The 22,068-nt window shown below is 53.2% G+C and overlaps 2 protein-coding genes across 6 annotated transcripts in view; one reads left to right on the top strand and one right to left on the bottom strand.

Annotated features, from left to right (window-relative positions):
* Window positions 1-4,947: 4,947 nt before the first annotated feature.
* SEPTIN4 (septin-4) overlaps window positions 4,948-22,068 on the bottom strand; it is a 68,056-nt gene continuing 50,935 nt past the window's right edge. For all 5 annotated transcript variants that reach the window (XM_042845710.2, XM_005278860.3, XM_008174795.4 and 2 more), the window contains 2 exons: window positions 5,999-6,098; window positions 4,948-5,201 (listed from right to left, as the gene is read on the bottom strand). In XM_042845710.2, coding sequence (XP_042701644.2) covers window positions 5,142-5,201; window positions 5,999-6,098 — 160 coding nt within the window. In that variant the 3' untranslated portion in view covers window positions 4,948-5,141. The remainder of the gene's footprint in view (window positions 5,202-5,998; window positions 6,099-22,068) is intronic.
* On the top strand, window positions 16,259-18,813 carry LOC135976659 (uncharacterized). Its single transcript, XM_065573557.1, has 2 exons — window positions 16,259-17,392; window positions 18,692-18,813. The coding sequence occupies exon 1, from the start codon at window positions 16,353-16,355 to the stop codon at window positions 17,358-17,360; it is 1,008 nt and encodes a 335-aa protein (XP_065429629.1). The 5' UTR covers window positions 16,259-16,352; the 3' UTR covers window positions 17,361-17,392; window positions 18,692-18,813.

Here is a 22,068-nt window from a genome sequence, read left to right as displayed (position 1 = left end):
CACTAATGAGCCTGCTTTCATGCAAACATCCCTTGTAGGAGACAGCATGGAGGTGACTTCTAGAGCTGCCGGACTCGCAGAGTGTTATTCAGAGCTCTCAGCTGGTCTGTACGGAGAAGGAATGGGCTTGCACTGCACAGCCTCTGGTTGGCGCATCCGCATTTTCTATGTTCCTCAATGGCTCCTCCGCTGAGAGGGGGCAGCTAAGTGAGGTCAGCTGTGCAGGGGCAGATGCAATGCCCTCAGAGGGCTCAACCTGAGAGCTACAAAACCAGAAAGGGACTCTTTTGCCACCTGGAGTCTGATTGTTCAAACCCAGGACTGCCTCTAGCTGGAGTTGCTCTGCAGAGCACTCTCACTGGGGTAATGATACTGTGCGTAGAGTGGGAATTGCTATTGTCAGTTGTACAGGATAGTTGCTTAGGACTAATGCTCACTCGGGTGGAACTTTGTTGCTGAAAATGGCTAGTGGGAAGGGATCGCCGGTCTGAGCCAAGCTGCTCAGAAATCACACAGCGCTTAAGAAGTTCAGGAAAGCCTTCCCCACTGGTCACTGAACGTTTGTTTCAATGGACATTTTTGATGGAACTAATTAATACACTGGCATTTCAAAGGAGCTGATTGCCATAGTACTTGAGCACCAGACACAAGAAGCTGAAGAATTCCCCTGTATTCGGCACTGGTGAGACCACACCTGGAGAATTGCGTCCAGTTTTGGGCCCCCCACTACAGAAGGGATGTGGAAAAATTGGAGAGAGTCCAGCGGAGGGCAACGAAAATGATCAGGGGGCTGGGGCACATGACTTATGAGGGGAGTCTGAAGGAACTGGGCTTGTTTAGTCTGCAGAAGAGAGAGTGGAGATTTGATAGTAGCCTTCAACTACCTGAAGGGGGGTTCCAAAGAGGATGGAGCTCGGCTGTTCTCAGTGGTGGCAGATGACAGAACAAGGAGCAATGGTCTCAAGTTGCAGTGGGGGAGGTCTAGGTTGGATATTAGGAAAAACGATTTCACTAGGAAGGTGGTGAAGCACTGGAATGGGTTACCTAGGGAGGTGGTGGAATCTCCATCCTTAGAGATTTTTAAGGCCCGGCTTGACAAGGCCTGGCTGGGATGATTTAATGGGGTTGGTCCTGCTCTGAGCAAGGGACTGGACTAGATTACCTCCTGAGGTCTCTTCCAAGGGAAGACCCTGAACTCTTTGCTAAAGGGATGCTGAACCAGAGACTGCAGCTGGTGCAGGGCCTGCGCATGGAGATTGACGTGACACAGGGACACCCACAAGAATCACCCATCTTTCTCCAGATGGCATTGGTCATCATCTGACAGAGGCAGGATGCAGAGAAAGTGATGGGAACACCTCAAGGACCTGGACTGTGCCCCAAAGTGACACACCCCAAAGGGTGGAAGCTTCTCAGAATTTATCTAAACTACCTTGAACCTAGTGAGTCTGCAAAGTTAGGCTGGATGACTCACAAGAACCAGCTTCCTCAGGAGATTTCTGGTCTTCTTTGCTTTGCTGGGCTGGAGATGCTGTCAGGACAATGCTCCTCTCCATTCTTCAACACCTCTGTTTCGGGGCAGAATGCAGGCTGCCACGCAAGTGTGGAAAGCCCTCAAAAGGTTTGGTTCAAGTTTTGGGCAAAGGTTCAAGTCAGTCTATTTTATTCAAACTGGTTTCTCCATCTGTGGTGTCCCAGTAGGATAGAAATACCAATCGTCTGAATGAGGAATGCTCTCCGGGCACATCTCGAGAAGTCAGTTGTAGGGGGTAGAAGCTCCATGAGGACCATTGAGGCAGGTCTTTAATCTGGATTGAGGCAAAGGGGTTTTCCATTGTGTTTGTGAGTGATATTTAGTAAGAGACTTTGCGAGACAATGCAGAAGACACTGAGAGTGGAGGTCTGGGTGTGGATAGATGAAAGCTGCTTCTGTCCTTGAAATGGTTTGGCCAGTCTCCAGGCCCCACCTTGTTGCCAAAGCTGGCTGGGAGGGTGAGCTCATCCAGGTCTTCTTGGTTCCTGTTCTTTGCAGTGATGCTGAGAAATCCACTCTGGACATTGTGAGTCTGTGGCCTCACCCACCAGTTTGCTACAGTCACGCTCCTTGCAAGGTGGAGTCCGCAATCAGCAAGGGGGGGTTACAGGGAGCGGTCAGCTGCTGTGTCCCTGGACTGGTGTACAGCACCCTGGGGGAAGGGAGACTGGAAATGGGGCCTTAACCTCCAGCGTGGCCAATGGAGGCTCTTCGAGCCTCTCCCAACGAGGCAAGGGCACTAGCTGAAACAGGGCAGAGAACGGCAACTTGCCCGGTCAGGGGATTTCTGGGAGGGCCTAGCGTCAGGGATCTCCTTGTGCACTGCCATGTACAACTCACAATGAAATGCTGCCTTCCTGCCCCCTTCACCCAGCTCACAGGAGAGAGGAGGGGCCCTGCAGTGTCTGTGTGCACATGTCAGGAAGGGACCTGGTGCCTGCTGTATGTGTGCGTAGGCACCTGTGCCAGGTCAGGGCTCTGCAGTGTGTGTGTGCATGTGTGAGCAGTGCAGCACCAGCCCTGTGCTCGCACACACAGCGTGTGTTTCTCACTGCCCTGCTGGGGGAGTGGCTGGTCAGGGAGATGCTGCCTGGCCACACCCGGATTAGCAGAGCAGACGGGGGTAGGGTGACCAGATCACCAAAGACAAATATCGGGACGCGGGGGGGGGGGGGGGGGTGACGTGGGGGGGGGCGGGGCGTGGCGGGGGGGGTGACGTGGGCGGGGGGCGGGGCCAAAAAAAAAAAACAAAAACTTCCTCCGCAAGTGCTGGAGGGAGGCCCGGGAGACTCAGGGGAAGCGCGGGCCGGGGTGAGTAACAGTCCGGCCTGGCCCCGAGCAGGCAGGACTCAGTCGGGCGGTAGGGAGAGGAGGGGGGCGGCCCGCGGGGCCAGGAGGCGGCTGTTCTCCCCCCCGGGCAGCGGGACTCGGGAGCAGCCGCTGCTGCAGCTCCCACTGCCGCGGGGGGAGGAAGCGGCCGATGGCCAAGCTTGGCGCCCGCGGCTCTGGCGCCCCCGAACCCCCCGAGCCGGGGCCTGCTGCGGGGACCCAGCAGCGCGCACGCTGCGCCCAGCCCCTGGCCAGCGTCTGGGCTGCTGCCCAGCTGGTGCTATCGCGCGGCGGCCCCGGAGTGGGGGCAGCAGGCCCCAGCCCCCCGTCCCGCAGGGGAACAAACGGGGCTGGGCGGCCGATGCCTCCACCCCGGGGCCACCGCGCGATAGCACCAGCTGGGCAGCCCAGACGTGCCTAGCCAGGGGCTGGGCCCAGCGTACGCGCTGCTGCAGGCCCCGGCTCGGGGGGTTCGGGGGCGCCAGAGCCGCCGAGCGCCATGGCCGCTTCCTCCCCTGTCGCCTGGCCCCGCGGGTCGCCCCCCTCCTCTCCCAACCACCCAACTGAGTCCTGCCTGCACTGGGCCAGGCCGGACTGTTACTCACCCCGGCCCCGCGCTGCCTCTGAGTCTCCCGGGCCTCCCTCCAGCACTTGCGGAGGGAGGGGGAATGGTGAGCCCGGGGAAGAGGCGGGGATTCGGGGAGGGAGCCAATCGGGGGAGGAGGGGGCGGAGTCGGGGCAGGGGGGGGGGGCGCGAGCACTTCCGGGCTCGAGGCTCGGGGCATTTCCTTGTTTGTCCGGTTGTCCCGACCGCACGTCGGTCGGGACGCGGGACAAACAAGGAAATATCGGGACGGTCCCGATAAAATCGGGACGTCTGGTCACCCTAGACGGGGGGCACTGGAGGATCCTGACATTCAGTCCCTTGAGGAAGGGGAGTTCCTGAGCATATTTACCACTATGGGACACGGGTTCTGTGGCACTGGGACTGTTTCTATCGTCTCTGCTCCTCTCCCACAAGGGCCATTGGGCCACACTCTTCTCTGAGTGCCACGCATGGAGCCCACTGGCTTCACTAGCATAGCACATGTAGGAGAGAACAGAATGTGGCCCACCCGTCCCAAGTCCTGGGTAGGTCCCTGAGGATGGCTCTCAGCTGGTGGCTGGGGGAGGGGGCTCACGAGGCTACAGGCACCCAGCAAGCTGTGTATGACTGTGGCTTGGGGACACAGACCCACACTAGTTTTAATCTAGCGAGGGTGGGTAACGAGAAATGAAGCTAACTGGAGTATGGACCCAGCGTCCTGGGAGGGCTTTACTTGGGTGGCTAGCCCATGTCGAAGCCTGTGCTGCCATCATTACTCATGCTAGCTAGACTGACGCTAACAGGGGCATGCAACCTCTGCTACCCCTTCGCTTGCTGTGTCGACATCCTGTACATCCAGTCTGCCTGGGCAGGGCTCTGGGGCAGCAGCTCATGCTTTGGGAGCAGAGCAGAGCACCCTGCAGAGGGATAGCTCAGTGGTTTGAGCATTGGCCTACTAAACCCAGGGTTGTGAGCTCACTCCTTGAGGGGGCCATTTAGGGATCTGGGGCAAAAATCTGTCTGGGGATTGGTCCTGCTTTGAGCAGGGGGTTGGACTAGATGATCTCCTGAGGTCCCTTCCAACCCTGCTATTCTATGAGCTGCCAGGCCACAGGCTGCCTCGGGGACTGCAAGTTTTGCTCCGGAACTGCTGCAAAATGCTGATTTCACTGGCTCCTCACACTGCTGGGGAGCAATCTGGGCACACAGCCATGGCCACGGCACTGCACCAATCAGCCACGTCTGGGGCCCAACTGTGCAGGAGCCTTGAGGGGAAAATGTGTGAAACCCGGCACGGTGTGGAGAGGGGGGGCTCTGCACACAGACAGGCGGCTGCACACATTCAACACGCGGGAAGCAGCCCAGTGGCTGGGCCTGACTCAGTCAGACCATGGGGAAGCGTTGCCGGCAGCCGTAGGCGGGCCAGGCTGGGTTTGCAGGAGCCTTGCCAAGGAAGCAGGCTGAGTCCGAGGCATGGGGAGGGTGGCTGCAGAAGCTCTGGTGCGGGTCAGCCTTTATTTCCTGTAGGTCGCTGAGGAAAGCGCAGCAAGGGTCCATAATAAGGCGTATCGCATCAGCTTAAGGTGCTAGGTGCGCTGTTGGTACCGAGTAGCAGAGCTGGCTTTGATGGCTGGGGTTTGATGTAAACATTTCTGGTCTGAGTGGGGCGGGAGCTGGAGGGGAATGTGGTGGCTAGTGGGAGTCCTTCATCTGCCTCTGGATCTTCTGCAGCATCTCCTGCATCCTCCGCAACTGAAACGAAAGAAACACACGTGAGGGCCAGCTCCCCGCAGCCCCTTGCCTGGGCACTCAGCATTCTGCTTCGGAGAGTGGGACTGCAGCACTGTGAGCTTCCCCAGGGCAGTGCCAGCTGGGACACAACCGCTGTGCTCCCTTGGGCCAGCCAGTGGGAGTTACACACAGGAGACTCGTCCTCTAGGCAAAGCCATGGGAATACAGAGAACGAGGTTTCTCCTGGGAACTCCAGCAGCAGGAGTTAATTAGAGCAATGCAGCGAGGAAGGAGGGGCTGGTGAGGCAGAAGGGGCCCAGGCCAGGTCTGGCTTTAGCTCATATCTTCAGTCCTGAGCTGGCAGAAGGCAGCAGGTCCCTGGAATGTGCAGAGCACGCCAGCCTCGGGGTGTGCCAGGGCCAGCGAGGGCAGCAAAATGGGCCGGTTAGCACCATGGACAGAGCAAACTCGACCTTCAAAGGATGCAGCTAATTGCTCTGGGGGAAAAGAACCCAAAGCCCAGATCTGCGCAAGGGAGACCCAGGGAGGTGGTAATGGCTGCAGGACAGCTTTGCACTGTGGATGGAGCTGGACTCTGTTAGCTCCTCCAGTGGGAGGGGAGTGGAAATATGCAAAGCGGGGAGTGTGTCAGGCCCTGCTGCAGGCTGCCTGTGCTGCCACGGAGAGCGAGGGGACCAGAGCCCAGCACAGCTGCATGGAGAGAGTGCAGCTCTCAGTTCTAGCCAGGCCTCCCACATGCGGCAGTGGCTCTGGTGCGGCCCCTGGCAGGAGACACAGGCCCCGACCCCGGCACTCACCTCTTCATCCTTCTCCCGAATGAGTTTCTCTGTTTCAGAGTCCGGCACTGCTGGGATAGCTGGGATGGGGAAATCTGTCCCGCTTTCCCGCGTCAGTTTGCTGGGAGGCAAGAAACACACGTGTAGTTAGCACGGCCCCAGTGCGCTGGAGAGGCCAGGCCAGCCGGGCAGGGGGCATTCAGAGTGACGGCACGAGGGCAGTGGAACCGCGGGAGACTGTGCCCCAAGAGCCGCACCTTCCAGTCCCTGCGAGACTGTGCACCAGTGGTACCAGCACCAGGGGAACTGGACCGGGCCTCAGACTCTGGTGCCCTGTGCCTCGTGTCCGTGTTTGCAAAGGGGAAGCGGGGACAGAGCAGCACCACGCTCACAGGTCGGCGTGTCACACCCAACCTGCACTAGGGAACGCGACCCCACAGACAGCAGACAAGGCGGACTCAGGCCGTGGCTGCGAAGGCTCCTCACAGTTGCTCTGGTGTCTGTGCTGTCCATGGTCACAAACTGCTGGGCCTGTCTCCTTCTGGGGAGCATGCAGGGCCAGGGCAGCCCACATGCTCATTCACTCTCTGGCCTGAAGGGGAAGTGAGCAGGGCCTGCTCCCTTCCGCAGAACTCCTGCCCCCCAATGGTCATGGTGCACAGGTGACTTCCCATCACCAGAGACAGGCCCACAGTAGGATCTTGCTGGAGAATTGGCAGATCAGAGAAAATCCAAATGCACAGAGGGATGGATTTACCACAGAGCCCAGAGCTGGGGGAGGGGAGTGACAGAACAGGCCAAAGTTCCTAATTCCCCCCGGGGTGGGGCCCACACTCAACACCCAAGCAGCTCCCCTTTGCCACTCAAAGCCCAGCCAAAGCACCAGATCTTGGAGACGGGGGAGCCCACTGGTAGGGCCCCAGTGCCTCCTCCCTCTCCTCTCACCTGTGGTGACCTGCAGATATGCACACTGGGTCCGTGAGCGCTGGGGCTTCTTTCCAAGAAGTCAAGCCCCAGCAAACCGCACACACAAGAGGGACTGACACTGTGCCCATCACCTTGGTATTTGATGTCTTCCAGAGAGGCATTCATGACCTGATTGGCCCTGGGCCCCCTCCCGCTGCTGTGCAGTGCTGAGTTTCAATTGGGGATGGCAGGCTGAAGCAGTGCACCTCAACTTGGAGCAGGACGGGGCGAGATTTCTGGAGGTTCTCGGTCCCGGTGGAAGCGAGTTCCACAGTCCCAGCCTGGCCCCTGAGAAAGCTCTGTCCCCTGCGCAAGTGAGCTACCTCCATGCCACTGGCTGCCAGTGCTGCAGGTTCCACTCCTGCTGCTGAGGGGCCTGCCAGACAGGCTCTGGGGCTACTGCTTGACCCCATTTGGATGTATGGGGATGTTCCATTCCCCACCCGAGAAGGCCCAGGCACACAGGCTCTGTGGTCACATCCAGCTACCCAGAGAGGATGCTAACGCATCCTCGGATCACGGTGCTCAGGAACAGTCCGGCTGGCAAGTGCAGCCTGGCCACTTCATGGCAGACACTCTCTTAGTCGCTAGCTTTGCATCCATTTATCTCAGGGTCAGTCAGCAGCTAGCCAGAGACCCAGGGCACCTCGCGTTCTGGCCTTTACAAAGGACACACCCAGGCCCTGCTCAGCGGGACAGCTCTTCCGAATGCGCAAGCTGTGTCTCATGTAGGGATCAGTCTTCTAATCCCCACCATAAGACTCATCATGAAATGTGCTAGCCCAGAACGACAATCCACCCAAGGCTTTTACTACAGAGCATCACCCTGGGACGCCAGGAACCTGTTCCTCCAGCATTCAGGGAAATTCCACAAGAGCATGAGTGCCACCTTGTGGGGCATCCAGGATTGTTAGGATGTCCCACGAGGTGTCCCTAACACCCACTGGGCCTTGCGTGTCTCTGGGCACTAGGAATAACTGACGGTCCCCGAGCATACTCCCATGGGGAACACACACTGGCCTCCCCTTGTCACTCTGCAGACAGAATGGGCCCATCAGCAACCAGGGGTCCTCTCTCCTGTACAGGCATCTGCGGCGCTTTTGATGGGTCAGGTACCCTAGCAAGGCCCTTCCCCTCCGTCAGTGGTCAGTGTCCTCTCTCAGCCACTGGCCGACATCCGGACCCATCAGCCACACAGCTTGGGGACCTTGATACTTGCCATCAGACGATCAGTTTGTAAACAGATAAGAACTGCTGTTGAAAGAAGCCCAGGACAAGTAGAATCCAAGGCCAGTGCGGGGGCAAGTGCTAGGACTAGAGCCCACCCTGCCATTTGTGCAGCTCACCAGTATAGCAGCAAACTCACTGTACGACAGGCAGCGCTCGCCAAGCAAGCGCTCGCTCCAGGAACTGCTGGATTCCAAACTCGGGTGCAAAACTTCAAAATACATTTCTTTAGGAGGAAACTCAATTTGTATAAACTTGGCCAGATTGGGACGGTCCCACGCTTCCCATGGGCAAAGGGCCATTTCACAGAAAGTGAGATTCCTGGGTGGGAGAAGAGTCCGGAATAAAACAATGGTGACTCTTGTTACACGAGGCGCAGCTCCTGTGGACAACTGCTCCGGCTGAGCTCAGTGACGAGTGAGTCACCCCAGTGCAGAGGGTTAGCGCACGGCCTGTGCACTGCTTCCCTCCCACCTAAACTTATGCCACTTCAGCGCTGCCCATGCCCCGGGCTTGCCCTCTGCCCAGCAGTGAATGCCACCCAACAGCAAACTGCAGACAAAAAGGCAGCATGTGTGCAGAGGAGCGGGACAGCGCTGGGGCGGAGGGGGTGTCACTCCAGGTAAGAGACTAAACTGGCAGCTGGAATGACCCATTCTGGGTGATGAATCAAAGCATGTCTCTTCGCACGCGGTGTTTTGCCACTTGCCCCTGGAGAACGAGGAGTGACACTGTGCTGCAGTGACTGCTCTCTGGAGTGAGCCTGTGGAGCGCTCGGCATCGGCTGACACCAGCAGAAGGGGAGAGGCTGTGGCTCTATGGAGCACTGGACTGGTTCATGTCCATCCTTGGGTGGAGTGTTGCTCTGACTTGTCACAGATCGTGGCCCCCTTGGGGTGGATCTTCAGACGCACTCAGTGCCTGGTTCTGCTCCCACTAACGTCAGGAGGAGTTTTCCCACTGACTTCACGGGCACAGAGAAAGGCCAGCACTGAGCACTGACCAAACTCCCACCCTGGGGGATTTTGTTATTTATTATCTAACGTGTGGTCATGCCCAACGTCCCAGCTCTGTCCAGACCTCATTGTGCTGGGCGCCGTACAAACCCAGAAGATGGAGACTGTCCCTGCCCCAGTGAGCTATAACCATATAACAGCGCCTGCAGGGGCTTGCTGCTTGTCACTAGCAAAGCATTGGGAGAGAGTCCAGGCTGGGGAGAGTTCAGGAGGCACAGTGCTCCCACGCTCCCAGGCTGCACCCCGGGGATCCCGTCACAGTGGCACTGTGAGCAGGATGAATTGCACAGCTTGTTGTACTGAGCAAGATTTGCACTTCATACACTGGTGTAAAGATTTTAAGTGTGGTAGCTAAGGAGAGTCAGGAGGAGGCTATCGGTTTGTTATTTTCTGTTTGCTTATTTCGGGAAATGGAAGTAGGGACAGAAAAGCAGGGAAATGACTGAAAGCAGTGAAGTCTTTGCAAAGTAGGAGCTTTTTAGACTGCAGGTTGCAGAAAAAGAGAGAGAACACCAGAGACTCTTAGCACTAAAGAAACTGGCCATGGAGGAGAAGGAATGCAAGTGGGAGGAAAGAGAGAGAGAGAGAAAACGTGAACTGGACCTGCTAGAAAAGCAGAACCAGAAACCAACAACCCCAACCATTCCCATCACTACAAAAATTCACAATTGGGACCACCTATGGGCTGCATACAACAAGACCAGCTCCTGCCCTGCAGCTGGAGGCAAGACCATATCAGGAAGAGATGGTGATGTAATGCCTGCCCGGGAGTGAATTGTCCAGGTTGTTAGCTGCCAGCAAATGGCAGCTGAACCAGAGACAGGAGCATAAAGAAATGTGTCCCAGAGGAGAGCCCAGAGAAGGGAGAGGGGATCTCACAAACCACTGAGGTGGTGAGGATTCTTGTGACTCTGTAACACAGGGAAGCAGGGTGCTTCCAAGTATGGGAGGGGCTGAGACTAGCTCCTTTCCTGCAGAAGGCAACATGCCCTCAGGCGCAGGGGCAGGAGCGGTGTTGCCAGTAATTAAGGAAACTGCCTCAGTTGGTAGCTGGCAGAGTTTTGCAGCTGAACAAGGGATGGATCCCTTCTCGGGGAGCACAGAGAAATGTGTCTTGGAGGGGAATCCAGAGGAGGAAACTGGGGAAGGAACAGTGGGAGTACAGGAATATCTCCTCATTGGTCACTTGGGAGAGGATGCTCAGGACCGAATGGCTGAGTCAGCATCTGATCAGTCTGTGACCCAGGTTTTGAGAAGGAACTGTGTAACTGACCTCCTGGAGGGGAGCAGTCACACAGCTGACTTCTCAGGGACAGAGAAAGGGGTGGCGGAGGGTACCCCAATCCAGGTCCCAGTTTTTCAGAATGCTATTTCTGAAAAGTTTTTGGAAAGTAACTGTGTCTCTTTAAATCAAGATGCAGCTCCAAGGCCTGTGATAACAGAGGAGTTGAGACCAGGAAATTGCCAGGTGGTAGTTTGTGAGAATGCCAATGGCCCAACTGACAGAGAAGGAGGTGAGACACAGAAAGCAGCTGTGGAAAAGGTGAATCTGATCAAAGGGTAAACACACCAAGCCCAGAGAGCACAGATCACAGCTCTCTAGGGGGCAGGGAAGGATTCAGTGGTGGGAGGGGGAAACACAGGGTAACCCCAAAAGGGGAGCTGGATTTTTTCCATATGTACACTCCTGGGGTTGGGAGACCGCTCCCCAAAGGGCCAGCCAATGTGCAGGATCTCCCTAAATCCCTATCTTGCCAGACCCTGAGGTACCAAAATCCCAGAAACATGATTAAAATAAGAACCCAGGCAGAGGGGAACACTGGAGGGAAAGAAAAGCCAGTGACTGATTACATGGGAGAGAGTCAAAGGACACCATGGGTGATGAACAAACCAACCTCAAACCAGACTGTCTGAACAGAGGGCGTGGTATCATAATGATACTTGTAAATGCCCATCGTGATAAAAATGTTGGTATTAATGTTAAATCTTGGGGTAAGAATTTTGATACTGATGTTAAAACTTGTGGTAACGCTCAGTTAATACATGTAAACAGATTTAAAGCTTATCACAATACAGAAACCATAACAAACTTGGCTTGCTGTATGTGAGGGGGAAACTGAGGCACACTGCCTCATGGTCTTGATGGCTGGATGCCAAGAGAACTATGACACAAACTGCCTTCAAGTTAGTCAGGGACTAACCCTCTTACAGTAAACTAAGGGGGGAGGGAGGTGTGACATTCTGTACCTTGGGGAACACCCTGTATTCCTCATTTTTATATAATTGTGATATTACATATAAAGCATACCTTGTAAGGTATCAGGGGAAAGGTTATGATCTGCTGAAAGTCATTTCTCTATCCATATATGTGTATTATTAATGCACATGAAGTTATGAGAATTGTGCAGTATGGTTGTCACTAAAACATGCTGTAAGTTGGAGAATCAGCCAGATATTACCTCCCCAGAGGCAACAGCCAGGAAAGTAGCCAGCACCTGGGTGGATGTCAAACCACCATCAACAGCCATGGTCCAGCAAGGGAGCTACAATGCAATGACTCACCTGCATGAGGCCACACGAGGGGAATTGCTCAACTTTGCCTGGGGACTCAGCAACGCCCCCCAGACATTCCTGGACTTGTGTTCCCCAAGCACATGGACTGAGGGTATAAAACAGAACACAGGAGGCCCATGCTTGGATTTTCTCCTTCACCCACCTATGCTGCAAGCAACAAGGACACTCTGAAGCCTCCAACTGAGGGGACTGGCCCAGATTTCAAGGGTGAAATCTGTGTATGATGAACTGCAATATCCAGTGGGGTGAGAAAAACTGCTTAGTCTAGTTGTTGCCCAGTCTAATAGGGTTGAGGGTTTCGACTGTATGCTTATACATTTTTTTCTTTTGGTAACTATCTCTGACTTTTTGCCTATCACTTAATATCACTTAAAATCTATCTTTTGTAGTCAATAAATTTGATTTACTGTTTATCTTTACCAGTGAGTCTGTATGAAGTGTGTGACAAATCTGCTCTGGTTTTGCAAAGGCTGGTGTCCACTTTCCATTGATGAAGTGGTGAACCAATTAATAAATTTGCATTGCTCAAGCCGGTATATTCCTGAGGTACAGTGCTGGGAGCTGGGGGGATTTGGCTCTGGTGCCTTTCTCTGTGTGATTCATGAGTGGCTCTGGGAGCATTCATGCAATCTAGCTGGGTGTGGGGCTCTACATGCTGTTGTGCTGAGTGATCACAGCACCTGGAGGGGTTTGCTGCTTGTCACTAGCAAAGCATTGAGAGACACAGCCCAGCCTGGGGAGAGTTAAGGGGGCACAGTGGTCCCACGGTCCCAAGCTGCACCCCAGGGAACCCATCACAGTTCATACTCTGTACTGTGGCCAAATAAATCTTCCTCTTGCTACCCCATAGCCTACAATTGGGCAGCACAGGGCATGAGGGAAAGCTCTGCTTGGCTACATAGGCCATGTGATATTTTTTGTGTTACCAGATAGGACGACTAATATAACTAGTCATAACCCCAGCACCAACCCCGATACCTGGTATTGACCCTCAGCCTGATTCCTGACTCCGTCCCTGACCCTTAGCTTGACTGCTGACTTGGACCTCAGCTTGTTCTTGACACGGATACTGGCTCTGACACCTTGCTTCAGTTCCTGGCTCCCAAGCTGTTGTCACTAGTCCTGCCTACCTCCGCCTTGGATCCTGAGAGTTTGCCTGGACCTCCACATAACGCATGGAGAAGGATAGCCCGGTAGGGACATGGAGGCAGCAGGACACTCCTTATCCGGTGTGACGTTGTGAGTGACATTGTACGCCATAAGGCTTCAGGGAAATATGCTTGTGAATGTATATATGATATAACTGGAATATGTTTTATGCTACATATGCCATGTAACATATCTATGTAAAGGTTATGATCTACTGAATATATTCATCCTATTTGTATGCATGTGTCATTGTTGTATTCAAAGTTATGAATATTGGCTGGGTACTTGCTTGATTTCTAAGTAGCCTTAGTAAAGCATTTGGTCAGTTTCTTGAGAAAGGAATGTGCAAATTAAGTGCCCAATCAAGAAACACTTAAAGGACAATGAATCTTGGAAGGCTCCAATCCACTTAAGAAGTCTACCTGAGGACGTTCAGGGTAGCATGTAAACAATGGCTGCTGCCTGTAAAGACTGAGTCATTCATGGACATGTGATTAGCCCATGGGACTCCAAAACTCCATGTTGGAGCTGGACTTTGCATAGGAGAGAGGAGGGGTCTCCACCCACAAGAGAGAGTCTATTTAAGCCCGTGGGAGACCCCTCCATTTTGTCTTCAGCTGGCTCAAGAGATAGCCTCTCCACCCCCAACGATACCTGAAAGAAACTGGAACAAAGGACAGTAACTATGGACATGACTTATGAGGAGAGGCTGAGGGAACTGGGATTGTTTAGTCTCCAGAAGAGAAGAATGAGGGGGGATTTGATAGCAGCCTTCAACTACCTGAAGGGGGGTTCCAAAGAGGATGGAGCTCGGCTGTTCTCAGTGGTGGCAGATGACAGAACAAGGAGCAATGGTCTCAAGTTGCAGTGTGGGAGGTCCAGGTTGGATATTAGGAAAAACTATTTCACTAGGAGGGTGGTGAAACACTGGAATGCGTTACCTAGGGAGGTGGTGGAATCTCCTTCCTTGGAGGTTTTTAAGGCCCGGCTTGACAAAGCCCTGGCTGGGATGATTTAGTTGGGAATTGGTCCTGCTTTGAGCAGGGGGTTGGACTAGATGACCTCTTGAGGTCCCTTCCAACCCTGATATTCTATGATTCGATGATGTGTTAATCACAGTTAGCAGGGCATTGGAGAGCAGTGCAGTATCCATCCTTTCACACAGAGATGGCGGGGCGAAAGCAAACAAGGGCCGTTGAAAAACTACTGCAAACTGAAGAGAGAAGCCCATGGAATTGAGTGGGCCTGACTGGTATATAAGGGCAGTCAGCAGCGAACCAGCTGAGCGGCGAACAGCAGAGGCTAACAGCAGGAGTTTGCCTGGGAGCTGTCCAAGAGGAGGTACGCTAAGTGCTGCATTAGGGGGGCTGTGTTGGTGAGTATCTGAGTGCCTGCTGCTGGGACAGTTGGTCAGTTTGACCGTGTGCTTGATTGCTTGCTTGTTTGTTTGAAAAGTGTGAATTGGGAGTGCTTTGTTCCAGGTGGGCCTTGAGTGGGCCTGACTGGTATATAAGGGCAGTCAGCAGCGAACCAGCTGAGCGGCGAACAGCAGAGGCTAACAGCAGGAGTTTGCCTGGGAGCTGTCCAAGAGGAGGTACGCTAAGTGCTGCATTAGGGGGGCTGTGTTGGTGAGTATCTGAGTGCCTGCTGCTGGGACAGTTGGTCAGTTTGACCGTGTGCTTGATTGCTTGCTTGTTTGTTTGAAAAGTGTGAATTGGGAGTGCTTTGTTCCAGGTGGGCCTTGAGTGGGCCTGACTGGTATATAAGGGCAGTCAGCAGCGAACCAGCTGAGCGGCGAACAGCAGAGGCTAACAGCAGGAGTTTGCCTGGGAGCTGTCCAAGAGGAGGTACGCTAAGTGCTGCATTAGGGGGGCTGTGTTGGTGAGTATCTGAGTGCCTGCTGCTGGGACAGTTGGTCAGTTTGACCGTGTGCTTGATTGCTTGCTTGTTTGTTTGAAAAGTGTGAATTGGGAGTGCTTTGTTCCAGGTGGGCCTTGAGTGGGCCTGACTGGTATATAAGGGCAGTCAGCAGCGAACCAGCTGAGCGGCGAACAGCAGAGGCTAACAGCAGGAGTTTGCCTGGGAGCTGTCCAAGAGGAGGTACGCTAAGTGCTGCATTAGGGGGGCTGTGTTGGTGAGTATCTGAGTGCCTGCTGCTGGGACAGTTGGTCAGTTTGACCGTGTGCTTGATTGCTTGCTTGTTTGTTTGAAAAGTGTGAATTGGGAGTGCTTTGTTCCAGGTGGGCCTTGAGTGGGCCTGACTGGTATATAAGGGCAGTCAGCAGCGAACCAGCTGAGCGGCGAACAGCAGAGGCTAACAGCAGGAGTTTGCCTGGGAGCTGTCCAAGAGGAGGTACGCTAAGTGCTGCATTAGGGGGGCTGTGTTGGTGAGTATCTGAGTGCCTGCTGCTGGGACAGTTGGTCAGTTTGACCGTGTGCTTGATTGCTTGCTTGTTTGTTTGAAAAGTGTGAATTGGGAGTGCTTTGTTCCAGGTGGGCCTTGAGTGGGCCTGACTGGTATATAAGGGCAGTCAGCAGCGAACCAGCTGAGCGGCGAACAGCAGAGGCTAACAGCAGGAGTTTGCCTGGGAGCTGTCCAAGAGGAGGTACGCTAAGTGCTGCATTAGGGGGGCTGTGTTGGTGAGTATCTGAGTGCCTGCTGCTGGGACAGTTGGTCAGTTTGACCGTGTGCTTGATTGCTTGCTTGTTTGTTTGAAAAGTGTGAATTGGGAGTGCTTTGTTCCAGGTGGGCCTTGAGTGGGCCTGACTGGTATATAAGGGCAGTCAGCAGCGAACCAGCTGAGCGGCGAACAGCAGAGGCTAACAGCAGGAGTTTGCCTGGGAGCTGTCCAAGAGGAGGTACGCTAAGTGCTGCATTAGGGGGGCTGTGTTGGTGAGTATCTGAGTGCCTGCTGCTGGGACAGTTGGTCAGTTTGACCGTGTGCTTGATTGCTTGCTTGTTTGTTTGAAAAGTGTGAATTGGGAGTGCTTTGTTCCAGGTGGGCCTTGAGTGGGCCTGACTGGTATATAAGGGCAGTCAGCAGCGAACCAGCTGAGCGGCGAACAGCAGAGGCTAACAGCAGGAGTTTGCCTGGGAGCTGTCCAAGAGGAGGTACGCTAAGTGCTGCATTAGGGGGGCTGTGTTGGTGAGTATCTGAGTGCCTGCTGCTGGGACAGTTGGTCAGTTTGACCGTGTGCTTGATTGCTTGCTTGTTTGTTTGAAAAGTGTGAATTGGGAGTGCTTTGTTCCAGGTGGGCCTTGAGTGGGCCTGACTGGTATATAAGGGCAGTCAGCAGCGACCCAGCTGAGCGGCGAACAGCAGAGGCTAACAGCAGGAGTTTGCCTGGGAGTTCGCGTGGGGAGAGCGCATTGAGGCTTTCATCCGCAGGTTTCTCCGAGTAGTTCCTGCAACAGTTGAGGAAGCTCCTAAGAGGACGGTGATATGGAAGGTGAGCGATCAGCTGTTGTAACCTGCACAGGTTGTGCCATGTTTGTCTTTCTTCCGCAGGACAGAAGTGACTTTGTCTGTACAAAGTGCAAGCTGGTCTCCATATTGGAGGAGAAGGTTCGAGGGCTGGAGAAACAAGTATCGACTCTGCGTTGCATAAGGGAAAATGAAGATTTCCTGGACAGACGTCAGGAGATGCTTCTACGGCCGCAATGTTCTGAAGATTCAGAGCAGGCGCAGCAGGGACAGAAGGATTGTGAGGAGGTTTGGCAGCATGTGACCTCCGGAAGAAGAAAGAGGAGCGTCCATGCACCAGCAATGGAGATACAGGTGAGCAATCGTTTCCATGTTCTCTCTACAGGTGCTAATGCGGAGAGTGGACTAGATGGCCCATCTGAGGGAAGGGAGCAGAAGGAGACTCCACCGATTGGAAGGCAAAAGATGCACTGTCCTAGGGATGGGGGTTCCACGACCACCACTCCCAAGAGGAGGAGGAGGGTGGTGGTGGTCGGGGACTCCCTCCTCAGGGGGACTGAGTCATCTATCTGCCGCCCTGACCGGGAAAACCGAGAGGTCTGCTGCTTGCCAGGAGCTAGGATACACGATGTGACAGAGAGACTGCCGAGACTCATCAAGCCCTCGGATCGCTACCCCTTCCTGCTTCTCCACGTGGGCACCAATGATACTGCCAAGAATGACCTTGAGCGGATCACTGCAGACTACATGGCTCTGGGAAGAAGGATAAAGGAGTTTGAGGCGCAAGTGGTGTTCTCGTCCATCCTCCCTGTGCAAGGAAAAGGCCGGGGTAGAGACCGTCGAATCGTGGAAGTCAACGAATGGCTACGCAGGTGGTGTCGGAGAGAAGGCTTTGGATTCTTCGACCATGGGATGGTGTTCCAAGAAGAAGGAGTGCTAGGCAGAGACGGGCTCCATCTAACGAAGAGAGGGAAGAGCATCTTCGCCAGCAGGCTGGCTAACCTAGTGAGGAGGGCTTTAAACTAGGTTCACCGGGGGAAGGAGACCAAAGCCCTGAGGTAAGTGGGGAAATGGGATCCTGGGAGGAAGCACAAGCAGGAGAGCGCAAGAGGGGAGGACTCCTGTCTCATGCTGAGAAAGAGGGACGATCATTGAGTTATCTTAAGTGCCTATACACAAATGCAAGAAGCCTGGGAAACAAGCAGGGAGAACTGGAAGTTCTGGCACAGTCAGGGAACTATGATGTGATTGGAATAACAGAGACTTGGTGGGATAACTCACATGACTGGAGTACTGTCATGGATGGATATAAACTGTTCAGGAAGGACAGGCAGGGCAGAAAAGGTGGGGGAGTTGCGTTGTATGTAAGAGAGGAGTATGACTGCTCAGAGCTCCGGTATGATACTGCAGAAAAACCTGAGAGTCTCTGGATAAAGTTGAGAAGTGGGAGCAACAAGGGTGATGTCGTGGTTGGAGTCTGCTATAGACCACCAGACCAGGGGGATGAGGTGGACGAGGCTTTCTTCTGGCAACTAGCAGAAGTTGCTAGATCGCAGGCCCTGGTTCTCATGGGAGACTTTAATCACCCTGATATCTGCTGGGAGAGCAATACAGCGGTGCACAGGCAATCCAGGAAATTTTTGGAAAGCGTAGGGGACAATTTCCTGGTGCAAGTGCTGGAGGAACCAACTAGGGGCAAAGCTTTTCTTGACCTGCTGCTCACAAACAGGGAAGAACTAGTAGGGGAAGCAAAAGTGGATGGGAACCTGGGAGGCAGTGACCATGAGATGGTCGAGTTCAGGATCCTGACACAAGGAAGAAAGGAGAGCAGCCGAATATCGACCCTAGACTTCAGAAAAGCAGACTTTGACTCCCTCAGGGAACAGATGGGCAGGATCCCCTGGGAGAATAACATGAAGGGCAAAGGGGTCCAGGAGAGCTGGCTGTATTTTAAAGAATCCTTATTGAGATTGCAGGAACAAACCATCCCGATGTGTAGAAAGAACAGTAAATATGGCAGGCGACCAGCTTGGCTAAACAGTGAAATCCTTGCTGATCTTAAACGCAAAAAAGAGGCTTATAAGAAGTGGAAGATTGGACAAATGACCAGGGAGGAGTATAAAAATATTGCTCAGGCGTGCAGGAGTGAAATCAGGAAGGCCAAATCACACTTGGAGTTGCAGTTAGCAAGAGATGTTAAGAGTAACAAGAAGGGTTTCTTCAGGTATGTTAGCAACAAGAAGAAAACCAAGGAAAGTGTGGGCCCCTTACTGAATGAGGGAGGCAACCTAGTGACCGAGTATGTGGAAAAAGCTAATGTACTCAATGATTTTTTTGCCTCTGTCTTCACGCACAAGGTCAGCTCCCAGATTGCTGCACTGGGCAGTACAGCATGGGGAGAAGGTGACCAGCCCTCTGTGGAGAAAGAAGTGGTTCGGGACTATTTAGAAAAACTGGACGTGCACAAGTCCATGGGGCCGGATGCGCTGCATCCGAGGGTGCTAAAGGAGTTGGCGGGTGAGATTGCAGAGCCATTAGCCATTATTTTTGAAAACTCATGGCGATCGGGGGAGGTCCCAGATGACTGGAAAAAGGCTAATGTAGTGCCCATCTTTAAAAAAGGGAAGAAGGAGGATCCGGGGAACTACAGGCCAGTCAGCCTCACCTCAGTCCCTGGAAAAATTATGGAGCAGGTCCTCAAGGAATCAATTATGAAACATTTAGAGGAAAGGAAAGTGATCAGGAACAGTCAGCATGGATTCACGAAGGGGAAGTCGTGCCTGACTAACCTAATTGCCTTCTATGATGAGATAACTGGCTCTGTGGATGAGGGGAAAGCAGTGGATGTGTTATTTCTTGACTTTAGCAAAGCTTTTGACACTGTCTCCCACAGTATTCTTGCCACCAAGTTAAAGAAGTATGGGCTGGATGAATGGACTGTAAGGTGGATAGAAAGCTGGCTAGATCGTCGGGCTCAACGGGTAGTGATCAATGGCTCCATGTCTAGTTGGCAGCCGGTTTCAAGTGGAGTGCCCCAAGGGTCGGTCCTGGGGCCGGTTTTGTTTAATATCTTTATTAATGATCTGGAGGATGGTGTGGACTGCACTCTCAGCAAGTTTGCAGATGACACTAAACTAGGAGGCGTGGTAGATACACTAGAGGGTAGGGATCGAATACAGAGGGACCTAGACAAATTAGAGGATTGGGCAGAAAAAAACCTGATGAGGTTCAACAAGGACAAGTGCAGAGTCTTGCACTTAGGACGGAAGAATCCCATGCACTGCTACAGACTAGGGACCGAATGGCTAGGTAGCAGTTCTGCTGAAAAGGACCTAGGGGTCACAGTGGACGAGAAGCTGGATATGAGTCAACAGTGTGCTCTTGTTGCCAAGAAGGCTAACGGCATTTTGGGCTGTATAAGTAGGGGCATTGCCAGCAGATCGAGGAACGTGATCGTTCCCCTTTATTCGACATTGGTGAGGCCTCATCTGGAATACTGTGTCCAGTTTTGGGCCCCACACTACAAGAAGGATGTGGAAAAATTGGAAAGAGTCCAGCGGAGGGCAACAAAAATGATTAGGGGTCTGGAGCACATGACTTATGAGGAGAGGCTGAGAGAACTGGGATTGTTTAGTCTCCAGAAGAGAAGAATGAGGGGGGATTTGATAGCAGCCTTCAACTACCTGAAGGGGAGTTCCAAAGAGGATGGAGCTCGGCTGTTCTCAGTGGTGGCAGAGGACAGAACAAGGAGCAATGGTCTCAAGTTGCGGTGGGGGAGGTCCAGGTTGGATATCAGGAAAAACTATTTCACTAGGAGGGTGGTGAAACACTGGAATGCGTTACCTAGGGAGGTGGTGGAGTCTCCTTCCTTGGAGGTTTTTAAGGCCCGGCTTGACAAAGCCCTGGCTGGGATGATTTAGCTGGGAATTGGTCCTGCTTTGAGCAGGGGGTTGGACTAGATGACCTCTTGAGGTCCCTTCCAACTCTGATATTCTATGATTCTATGAATGCTGGGACAGAAAGCAATGCATCATGGGACACTGAGCCTGGACCCATAATGCACTGCAATCCACTTCCACCTTCCCACAGGATCTAGCGGCAGAAGGTGGTGAGCTGAACTGTGAGATAGCTACCTACACTGCTCTCACTATCGATGGTAGTGCCCCAAGTGTGGATGCCCTCTGCCGACAGAGGGAGCATAGCGTGAACATGCAATATTAATTTTCTTATAGCTCTTTTTGATCGTCAACAAAGCTTTTGCTGACAAAATTCTGTAGTGTAGTCAAGGCCTTGAATGCATATCAGCAAACTATCCTGATGCAAAGGAAGAAAAAGGAAGGGACAGAACTGTTTAAACTGTGCCCTTCAGTAGGTGTGCGTGCTCGCCACATGCACAAGTGTTGTAAGTTTTTCCCCTAGCAGTACCCATAGGGGGGAAGCGCCCCTAGCGACCCCTGGAATGGTGCCTCCATGGCACGGTATAAGGGGAGCTGCGCACTCCCCCCACCCTCAGTTCCTTCTTGCCAGATAACTCTGACAGAGGGGAAGGAGGGCTGATGTGGACTAGACATGAGTAACACATCTCGAAGAACACCAGTTTCGGAAAAGTGGTGGAATCTCCTTCCTTAGAGGTTTTTAAAGGTCAGGTTTGACACAGCCTTGGCTGGGATGATTTAGTTGGGAATTGGTCCTGCTTTGAGCAGGGGGTTGGATTAGATGACCTCCTGAGGTCCCTTCCAACCCTGATATTCTATGATTCTATGAACTACAGGGGGTGTGAGTAATTGCTGGACTCAGACTAGAAGGGGACTAGTCTGTAAAAGGAAACTTACTGGAACACTCTGAGGGTGAGGTTTTATCTGTATTCAGTTTTATTACTGTATTAGGCTTAGATTTGCGTGTTTTATTTTATTTTACTGGGTAATTCACTTTGTTCTGTCTGCTATTACTTGGAACCACTTAAATCCTACTTTCTGTATTTAACAAAATCACTTTTTCCTTATTAATTAACCCAGAGTATATATTAATAGCTGGGGGGGGGAGGGCAAACAGCTGTGCCTACCTCTCTATCAGTGTTATAGAGGGTGAACAATTTATGAGTTTACCCTGTATAAACTTTATACAAGGTAAAACAGATTTATTTGGGGTTTGGACCACATTGGGAGTTGAGCATCTGAGTGTTAAAGACAGGAACACTTCTTAAGTTGCTTTCAGTTAAGTCTGCAGCTTTGGGGCACGTTGCTCAGACTCTGGGTCTGTGTTGTTGAGTCAGACACGCCAGTCTGCTCCAATACAGGGTGCTGGAGTCCCAAGCTGGCAGGGAAGGCAGGGGCAGAAGTAGTCTTGGCACATCAGTTGGCAGCCCCCAGGGGGTTTCTGTGATCCAACCTGTCACACCCGGCATGTCCCACCAGGCACTAGACATTCTTGAATGGCTTGACAACCCCCCAGAGGAACTTCCCCCATTGCGAACACAAGTGGTGCAGCTCTCATCTGAGAACCAGGCTCTGCCGGTGCAGGTCACCCAGTTACAGCGAGAGCAGGCCGCCCAGACTTGGGAGGAGAACACTGTGCAGTCGTTCACCTGGACCCCAGACTGACACTCCCCTTCCCAGAACACTTCAACAGAGACTACCAAAACTTCAGCAGGTTCCTAAACCAATGTTATCTGCTCCATCCCCACTGACCAGGCCACAGTAGGACTCATAACTACTCTCCTGTCAAGGGAGGCGCT

The sequence above is a fragment of the Chrysemys picta genome, chromosome 19, assembly GCF_011386835.1.
Source record: "Chrysemys picta bellii isolate R12L10 chromosome 19, ASM1138683v2, whole genome shotgun sequence".
Lineage (NCBI taxonomy): Eukaryota > Metazoa > Chordata > Testudines > Emydidae > Chrysemys > Chrysemys picta.
This window is presented reverse-complemented; position numbering and strand designations above follow the sequence as displayed.

Coding starts and splice junctions, on each gene's coding strand:
- LOC135976659 (XM_065573557.1), top strand. CDS start 16,353: ATGGAAGGTGAGCGATCAGCTGTTGTAACCTGCACAGGTTGTGCCATG.